This window comes from Rhincodon typus, chromosome 6 (assembly GCF_021869965.1).
Source record: "Rhincodon typus isolate 14 chromosome 6, sRhiTyp1.1, whole genome shotgun sequence".
NCBI classification, from domain to species: Eukaryota; Metazoa; Chordata; class Chondrichthyes; order Orectolobiformes; family Rhincodontidae; genus Rhincodon; species Rhincodon typus.
The window spans coordinates 107,948,413-107,958,379 of record NC_063337.1 but is presented as its reverse complement, the minus strand read 5'-3'; the positions used below and the strand labels follow the sequence as shown (position 1 = coordinate 107,958,379).

At 39.1% G+C, this 9,967-nt stretch overlaps 1 protein-coding gene across 4 annotated transcripts in view; it reads right to left on the bottom strand.

The window, feature by feature from the left end:
* Positions 1-9,967, bottom strand: part of LOC109911177 (progesterone receptor-like) — a 292,961-nt gene that overhangs the window by 221,948 nt on the left and 61,046 nt on the right. For all 4 annotated transcript variants that reach the window (XM_048598029.1, XM_048598031.1, XM_048598030.1 and 1 more), the window contains exon 3: positions 8,573-8,724. In XM_048598029.1, the coding sequence (XP_048453986.1) occupies positions 8,573-8,724 (152 nt within the window). The remainder of the gene's footprint in view (positions 1-8,572; positions 8,725-9,967) is intronic.

The window sequence follows — 9,967 nt, the reverse complement described above, 5'->3', positions numbered from 1 at the left end:
TTTTTTTTCTGATGAAGGGTCTAGGCCCGAAACGTCAGCCTCTCTGCTCCTATGATGCTGCTTGGCCTGCTGTGTTCATCCAGCCCTGCACCTTGTTGTCTCGGATTCTCCAGCATCTGCAGTTCCTACTATCTCCAATCAAGTGGGCTGCTTTGTCCTGAATGGTGTCAGGTTTCTCGAGTGTTATTATATCTGCACTCTTGCAGGTAAGTGGGGAGTCCTTTCCATCAGGACCTCCAGGACGCTGCCTGCAAAGTGCTAATGACTACATCTGGAGCAAATGTCAGGAGCCAATCAGGATATCTACAGACAGAGACTTTCTCGGATAGACAACGGGCTTTTAAAGATGGTGCAGGCACAAGGAATGCCATTGAATTAGAATGTAAGAACATTAGAACTAGGAGCAGGAGAAGGAGAAGGGAATTCAGCTCCTCAAGCCTGCTCTGCCATTTGATACGATCCTGGCTGATCTCATCTCAGCCTCAACTCCACTTTCCTGCCCGCTCTCCATAATCCTTCAACATGTTACTGATTAAAAATCTGTTTGTCTCCTCCTTAAATTTAATCAGTGTCCCAGGATGAATTCTACAGACTCATGACCCTTTGAGAGATGTCATTTTTCCAAATATCTGATTTAAATTTGCTGCCCCTTATCCTAAAGCTATGACATCTTATTCTAAATTGCTCCACATGAGGAAACAGCCTCTTAACCTGTTTTTTCGTTAATCTCCTTTAGCATCCTATAGACCTCAATTAGATCTCCTCTCATTTTTCTAAACTCCAGAGAGTATAGGCTTAAATTCCTTAATCTCTCTTCATAAGACAAACTCCCCATCTTTGGAATTAATCTAGTGAGCCTTGTCTGAACTGCCACCAATAAAACTAAATCTTCCTCAAATTTGGGGACCAAACTTGTATTCAGTACTCCAGGTGCAGTCTCACTAATACCATGAACAGTTGCAGTAATGCTTCCTCACTTGTATACTCTATTCTTTTGGCAATAAATGCCAAAATTCCACTTTATCACCTGCTATACCTGCATACGAGTTTTCTGCAATTCATGTACAAGGACACCCAGATCCCTCTGCACTGAACACTTTAAATTTTCTCTCCATTTAAATAATAACTTGTCTTTCTATATCTCCCACCAAAATGGAAAAGTTTATATTTATCCATTTTAAACTTCATGTGCCAAATTTTGGCCCAATCACCTCACCTATCCATACCAATTTGTGATATATTTTATATCTTCATTGCAAGTGGGATTCTGGGATATCTGCAGAGTAGGTATTTCTAGGAAGGACATGTAGTAAGATGGAATAGAAATCAGTCATAGGAGATGTCAAAGGGACATCTGAGGTAATTAATGAGGCCCGTTTGGTAAGATACTGCAACAGAATTAATTAGGCCTTACAATGAGAAAATCTCCAAAAGAATCATGCAACTCAAACCTTCACAACAAAAAAAAAGCATAAGGTTCAGTTGGCATTGATTTCCTGAACTTCCAATCACTGATAATGGGGGGTTAGGCAGGGAGCTTTCAAATCTTCATGTAGCATCAACAGCCAAACTCCTTCTTTTAGATATGTAGCCATTCCCCGTTTGACCATTATGTTCTTTCCAAGATCTGCTGGCATCAATTCCCAAGCACTGACTTCATTAATGGCCAAACATCTGCTTCATATTTAAATATACTGCTCTCTGAAGTGTTAAAGCATCCGTAGAACCTTTTGATCAAGAACCAACTTGCAATTCACTTCCAGGCCTGGCCCCAGAAATAAACAACAGCTTGGTTGTCCCTTTCTTTAACACAAGCTGCTGCCCACAGTCCAAAGTTCATCTTCAACTCACACTCCATAGATCACAGCTCCAAACCAACATTAATAAAAGAAAGTAAAGAAAAATCAGCAAGGGTTCTAGCATTCACCCAATGACATTAGTGAACAGGACTTTTGTTTCACAGAATCAGTTTGGTTTTATCAATATTAGCTTTCAATTAGGACTTATGATTAATTGAATTTAATTTCCATTAGCTGCCATGATAGTATTCGAACTAAAGTCACCGAGACAATGGCCTGGGTCTCTGGATTGTCACTCGAGTAACATTGCCACTACGTTACTGACTCCCCTAAAAAGCTCAGGAGGTCAGGAAGCTGACTCTTGGCCTACAGACTCAGCCCTGAGGGCGGTGCTGACCCATGGCCTCTGTTTAATCGCTGCTGCCCCTATTGAGTGGGTGTTGTTGTCACTATGGGTGAGGAGTTGGAGGATGCTGTACCTCCTACCCAATGGTCTAATCAACTTCTGAACATGGCTCTGTGTAATCTACAGTAATAAGGGGACTTGCCTCACTGAGATGTCCAGGGTGCGTGAAATAATTGGCACTAAGTAGCTGTCTCCATACAAAATTACTGAGTTTAGGCTGAAGAAGGTGTTCCTGTCAGTGTAATCCTCCGACTGTGGCTAACACAAAACTTGCCAGTTTCTCTCTTTATAGAGCTAACATAGTTTCAATTTCACACCTCAATTGCTTTTTGTTCTGCACTCACTTTCTCCAACCTCCCAAGTTGCTGGCACTGTTTGTAACCTGTGTACCCTGGGGCACAAAGCCATGTCCTATTACTTTGTAATTAACTGAGTTGCAACAGCATGCCAACCAAATATGAAGGTATAATAAACAGAATTTGCTCAAATGTAATTGGTGAAGGAGACATGGTGGAAACCCCAAATGACAAGTCTGAATTTTACTAAATATTGAGATACCACATACACATTCCAATATTCATCCTAATATATTTTTGATACACCACCAGAGGAATGGTGCTGATATCTCTGAATGTATTTTCTTCAGTTTATAAGTAGTGTTTGTAAAGTGGTTATCTCAGATACCCAAAGAAAAATACTTCTGTCAGGTCAGCCTAATCTTTAAATACGTCTGCTTCAGACTCCACGCAGAAAGGCATTTTCAACTTCTGACATCACCATCTACTGATCTTTCCTCCAATGGAGATAGATTAAACCAAAGCTACAGTTTTGAAGCAAATAAGAAGCATTTTTGGGAAATGGTTATAAGTATGGAATCTATTTTATCTATCATTCTGTCCTTTAGTTTGTATAACATAAAATTCTGATTGAGAAAACTTGATTCAACCAAAAGACAGAAACACAGCAGTTTTGGGCAAAGTATTCTAAAAGTCAAGGCTGAAGAAGACTTCCTTGGAGTTTTACCAGCTCAATGCAATTTTTTAGCTTGAAGTACTTCAGGAAAGAAAATACAGAATTATTAAATAGTTTTGTACTTTACATTTCAGTAAAATAGTACACTTAGAAATCTTATAAAACTTGCTGCTGGTTTACAAGTACAGGGTACTATAACTGTTGAAACAACCATGCAAAATATGCTATATATTTCCAAAATATTCGGTAAAGATGATTGTGGAATAATTCCCTTTTAACAAGGACGTGATAAATAATATAATTTTTACCAAAGGGTGCAGTCTATCCCAAAATGATACGGCGAAAGTTCAGATTTCTTAAGCAGTTCCTTAGCTTTAGATTAGCATTCTTCAAATTCACATATTTTAAACTTTTTCACCAAAAATTATACTTTTCAATGGTTTGCAGAAAGTTCTGTTATTTTTGTTTATACTACATGCTAGATTTTAAAATGACATTGTTGAAATCATGATGCAGCCTGTGTGGTCTATGATGTCCCAGCAAGAGACAGACTAAAGCACACAGATAAGGATTATTTATTCTCTCCTCCCCTTGTACACATGTTTGAAATACCATGATAAGAGATATTTTAAAAAATACACTATCTAGATATGAACATTTTTTATGATACAGTAAGCATTCAATACCTAGAAATATTCCTACATCAGCTCACAATTCACTGTATTTAAATAAAGACTAACCCACCATTAGGATATGCTTCACTTACACGGCATGCATTAAAAAAGGATTCCTACCTCTTGAGGCACCTTATAAGGATTTCTATCGCATCTTCATCACTCAAATAATACATGAACCAAGAAACTGTGACTGCTACACAGAACTTTGTCATTAAAAATGCTGGAGAGGCTGTGAATTATGCTAATTATGTTTGGCATGGTACTGACAGTATAATGCTTTAATGGAAGTGTATACTGCTCCACATTTGTTTTCACAATCTGCAATTATTTATCTTGAAGGTACCATATAGCATTTTGTTTAAAAAATGAGGGAAGGGGAAATTACTATGATCCTAGCTTGACAGACCTTAATACTTAAAGTTGGAAAACATGACTCGAACATAGTACTGGTACAGTAAAGATGTCCATCAAACATACTACCAACAGTCAGGGTGACATCATTCTATTTTATGGAGGCCGACTGAAGCCCAGGAAAGAATGAAGAAATGATCCCAGCTTATGGATTTTGGTGAATAGTCTTCCTTTTAAAATTAGGTTCATTAATCACCTCTGGGATCAAACGTCCACCTTTCCCTAGGGCTGCCTTGAGTCCCGTGCAGCAACTATGGGCGTGAAAGGCTCCATGTAAAACAAGATTTTATTTTCTTTTCCTCACTTAACTGAGGCCATAGTTAGCAACACAGAGGCCAAACTTTCCAAGAGGTTTCACTGTGTGGGGCGAGGGTAGCAGGCTGTTACTTTTGCTTTCTAAATTTGAAGGTACTTTGGTTTTGACCATTCAGGCACAGAGATTTTAACCCCATTCCTCTCATGCTCAAAAATGGTTGTACCCAAATTTTTCGGCCACTGTATTTCAAAAACAAACGATTAGGCTGGGAATCGAGCTACTGGCAAATCTGTTTCCTAAATCATTCATATTTTATTTCTAAGTCATGACTGCATATTTCTGATTTTAGATTAACTCATTCAGTAAGACAGGTCAGTGGTAGTTAACTTGGTCAGGGTGTAAACCAGAGGTCTGACCTGAAAGTGTAACATTATCAGTCCATTAGGATAAATGTCGAGTTTATATTTCTCCTCTACTACACTGACAAAGATGAAACAGACACAGCATTAGTATGAGTACATTATCACTACACAGTCATTTATCCCAATCAATAGAATGCTGGGAATAAAACTGAATGTTTTAAATGGAAATAGAATATATATTAAAAATAACTTCAGCTGTCATTCTTGACACACAAATACAACTACTTTTCTGAAATCCCATTACTTTGACATAGCATAAGCTGCTAACGGATTGAACAGAGCAATGTTTTGTCCACATGTGTAATTCTGCAACAATATTATTTAAATATCATTTGTAGAACTTTAGACATTAACAGCTCAAAGGAAGGTAATACATCCTATTGTGTTTGCGCTAGGCCTTTGCTGGAATAATTCTAAACTAATCCTACTACCCTGCTCTCTCCTCATACTCCTTTATGTTTCTCTACTTTAAATATGTGCCTAATTATTTTATTAAAATGTATAGTAGTTTTATTTGTACAACCATGCAAGTGTCCAAAGGGTCAGTGCCAAGGAATGCATTAAGCACTGCTCATTATGTTGCTATTGTAAGGACACAGGTGGGAGATCAGCTCCAGTTCTTGAAGTAACGTGACCTACTATCGAGATCTCCCTTAATCTCAGTGACAAATATTTATCATTGTTAAAATTTGTTCACAGGATGTGGACATTGCTGGCCAAGACAGCATTAATTGCCCAGAGAACAGTTAAGTGGCAACCATTTTGCTGTTTGGATTTAATAGAGGCCAGACCAGATAAGAATGCTAGATTTCTTTCCTTAAAGGACATTTGTGACCTAGATGGGTTTTTACAACAATTGTTGCCTAATCCTAACCCTAACCCTAACCCATTAATTCAGTTCTTTATTCCAGACATTTACTGAATTCAAATTTCACCATCTGCCACAGTGGGATTCGAACCTATGTCCCTAAAACATTGGCCTGAGATCTTCATTGCTGGTCTAAGTCCTAAGTAGAAGCAAGGTCGCAGCAGGGTAAGATGCTCCAGTCTGATCTCCTCTGCTCGCCAGTTCATTCTCCTTTATTTTTTCCATGCCCCGCCCCCACCCCTTAATTATTTTTAACTTCAAATATTTAACTCTAAACTGAAGAAAGGAGTCGCCTCTGGTGACCAGGTGGGAGGTGAGTGCACAGGCCGTGTCCTACAGCGGCAGTGGAGTGAGCAGGGGCCGGAGTGATGTTGGCAGATTGGACGTGAGTTGGAGCAAGTCCTGGAGGGGCTGAGACCCGGAGTAGGGGAGGAACTGCATACCTAGGTCATTGTGGGGTCCTAGTCCCGGAGTGACTGGTGGCTGAGAGAGCTCTTCGGCTGGGCCCCGGATCGCAGGCGTTTCGGGTCTGATGAGTTCTGAGGAAGGGTCACCAGACCCAAAGTGTTAACTCAGTTTTTTCCTTCACAGATGCTGCCAGACCTGCTGAACTTTTCCGGCAACTTTGTTTTTGTTCGTGAATAGAACCCTTGCTGTTGGCTCCATTCTGCATATTCTGAAAAAGGGTCACTAGACCCAAAATGACAACTTAACTTTCTGTCCACAGATGCTGCTAGACCTTCTGATTTTTCCAACAATTTCAGTTTTTGTTTTTGCTTTCCAGCACACGCAGTTCTTTGTTTTATTTTCGAGGCTGGGACTATGTAGTACTCAGCAGCAGCACTGGGGAGATAGTAACTGCTGCTGGATTTGCAGTCATCTAGACCTTGGATTGAGGACAGGCCAAGGAAGAGATGAGTGACAATGGGAAGGAAGTTACAAGTTTGGGGATAATGAGGGAAGGGATTTGGCAGTTCCAAGCTCCTGTCCAGTTTACCGAATTTTCAGTCCCTCAGTAAGGCTGTAAGTGTCTTTGAAATAGAAAGACACCACCTTCTCCTGCCCAGGAACACAAAATAAAACACACCATGGTTTACATGTCATATTCCCTGTACAGCTGCTGGGTTAATACCTGTGGCAGCAAGATATAGATCTTAATGGGCAATAAGTGCTGACTTAGAGGCTTCCTGCCCTATCACCAAATGAATACCATCTGTTGGCCTTCTCACCTTTGGAGTTATTCAGCAAACTCAAATGATTGTAGCCAATTGGAGTCCACACCAACACCCTCCCACCTGATTCAATTACACCAATCACCAAATTCACTACAAAGTGCAGGGTTCCACCCATAAAGATCTTGTTGCATTGCTAAATGTAATATAACCTTTAAAGAATCCTGTTATATTTTCCAGTAACTTGTTAAACCATTGAACTATTTCGACAATAACCTTCAAATCTGTTGCTGTGTGTTGCTACACTTTATAGCTGAGTGGAGTTCATCAGTCAGTAGAAACCGACTGGAACTAAGCAACCAGCAAGCTCCAATGGTTCTGGCTGAATGTTTCATTTTCAGACATGTTATGCACGAACCATGGAACAATAGCTGCTCTTTCATCTTGCTGTGAAAGTATTTTCAAGTATTGCACTAGTAAATGCAATGGGCACAATGCATAACATCAGAAACATCCAGTCGGATGTTCAGACTGAGGCTGGAGGAGTTCACTTTTGGTGTAGTCCCAACACTCCATGGGTTATAACATGAAATAAAATTAGTTTTTCTTGTTACGAAGTTGCTCAATTAAATACCTAAACGATATCAGGTTTAAATAAAATGCTATTTGTAATGTGTAAGTATAAACTTTATCCTTCTAAAGATCCCCAAAACACACACGCACACACACACACATATCAGGTAAAATGTTAAAAAAGATGTCCCCTGCAGATTTTGGCTTTCTGAAAATAAAAACACTGGCTAATGGGCTATTGTTAAGGGCAAAAGGGATAAAGCATAGAATATTGTAAAGTCTGTTGCTCTAATGTTCTTGCAGGTGTGCTTAAATGACCAGTCATGCATGGTTGCTTCTGAAGTCTTACTGACATGAGTACAATATTGAGATATTCCCTCAATCACTCTTATTGATTAATAAATAGGTTTCACCTTGAACTCAGCAAGAGGGTTTACTTTTCGGAGATGAGAAGCCCTTCCTTGCAGGCATCTTGTCACCCAAATAATGATCAGATCAAACAAGGTACTCTCCATCTAGTCATTTTCAAACAGCCCCAACAGCAAAGCTGACTGTAATCAACAAACATTTGATTTCTAGGAAACCTTGTTTAAAAAAAAAAATCCCCAATGTCCACCTTTTAACAATATTTTTTCAAGAAACCACTCCAGACATTTGCACAAATTCTGATATAAATCCACTACCTGCAATCCTTCAAAGCCTAAGTCTTCTAAAAATTGTTAAATATGAAGTGTCGTCACAGCACAGAAACTGGGTATTTTGTACCGAATACTCAATTGGAAAGAAATTTAAATTATAGACGATGAAGACTCAATCATCTCTCTAGCTGTTTTGAAGATTGTTTCCAACATATGCCAATGTATAGTCTATAAGCCTCAACAGAAGCAGGTTCAAAACATTTAGATCAATGGATATGCAAATATAACCTCTTGAATAAAATGAGCAGATTTGCACAAACTTGCTGTAGGCTAAGTACAGAATAGCATTAAACTTAATTGATATTAAAGGAGTTCTACCTTCAACAGCCCTCTTGAAGAAAACCTTACAACTTCCACATGTAAGGACTCCATAGTGACATCCCGAGGCTTCATCACCACAGATCAGACAGAGCTTCTGCAGACTCAGGCCAGGGGCAAAGTGAGAAACATGGCCTCTTCCATTCTCTGGCCTTTAAAAAGAGAAAAGAATGGATTTCAAAGTGAATTGACTCACCATTAAAAATAATTACAACAAAACATCAGCCAGAAGTTTTACATAAATGAGTGGTGAAATTTAACCAATCTTGTGTCACATTACTCTCTAAATGTAAAATATTAGTTACATTCAATTGTATATTTGTGAATGAACAACTTCACTTTTAATGTGAATGTTCTGCTGATCTCATGGACTCTTGTAAAACTATTTTTTGGTCGACAGAAATCGCTAATTGGCAGATTTTCTTTTGAAGCTCACATTTGCGATGTATGGTATTTTATTTTAATTAGCTGTCTTCTGGCTAGTGCCAATTAAGGTTTCCTTTTAATGGATGTGTAAATGGTGGAAAAAGACAGTAGTATCTTTGATGGCATCTCTGATCCAGTAATTGTAATTATTATTGGGATAATGTTAATTCATTATGCAGGACACACAAGTAATTGAGCTAGGAGGTAAAAATGGATTAATAACAACTTGTTCAAGTCATTCAGGATTTACTATCTTATTCACAAAATTCTGCTCTCCAGCAATGGTGGTTTTGATGCCACGGACACCAGTTCACCAGCAAAGTAGAGCTTTTACTGCTTTGTTTCACTTCCTGTGTAGCCCATGGCAAATATTATCTTGCTAAGTGTAACAGCATTCTGTGCAAACATGAGGAATCTGAAGAGTAGGCAAAATGCAGTCAAATAGGCTTCATGCCAATTTGAGGTCAAACCCACCAGTTTGGATGACACCAGTTGAGTTAATGTCCTGTTTTTGAGGACACACAGGAACAGGGTACAAAGGGATTTATAACAATTTGCAGGTTAGTTGCTGTTTACTTTCTACTAACTGGCTCAGTTTGTTGAGGTGCTGAATGTTTCGGAGAATTAAAGACAATTAGAAAACTCTCAGGGCAAGATGCTGCATGAAGGGAAACCATTCTTTGTGACTACAAAGTCCCTGAGCACATCACCTATTTTCAGCAATGCTAGCTATCATTGAAATACTCTGTAGCCTGTAACACGAAGGGGTGGTAGTGCAGAGGTAGCAACTAAAGGTCAAACAGCTCAGAGAGGGAGGAGACAGAAAGAGAATGGAGTTCTCATCAGGATGTTCTTCCAGGAGAACATTCCCTTCCTTTAGGAACAATGTGTTTGGCGTGCCTGTGATTCAGAGCTGTATATCTATTGTAACCAGCCTTGCGGCCTCAGAAGAAGCCAAGGACATCAATA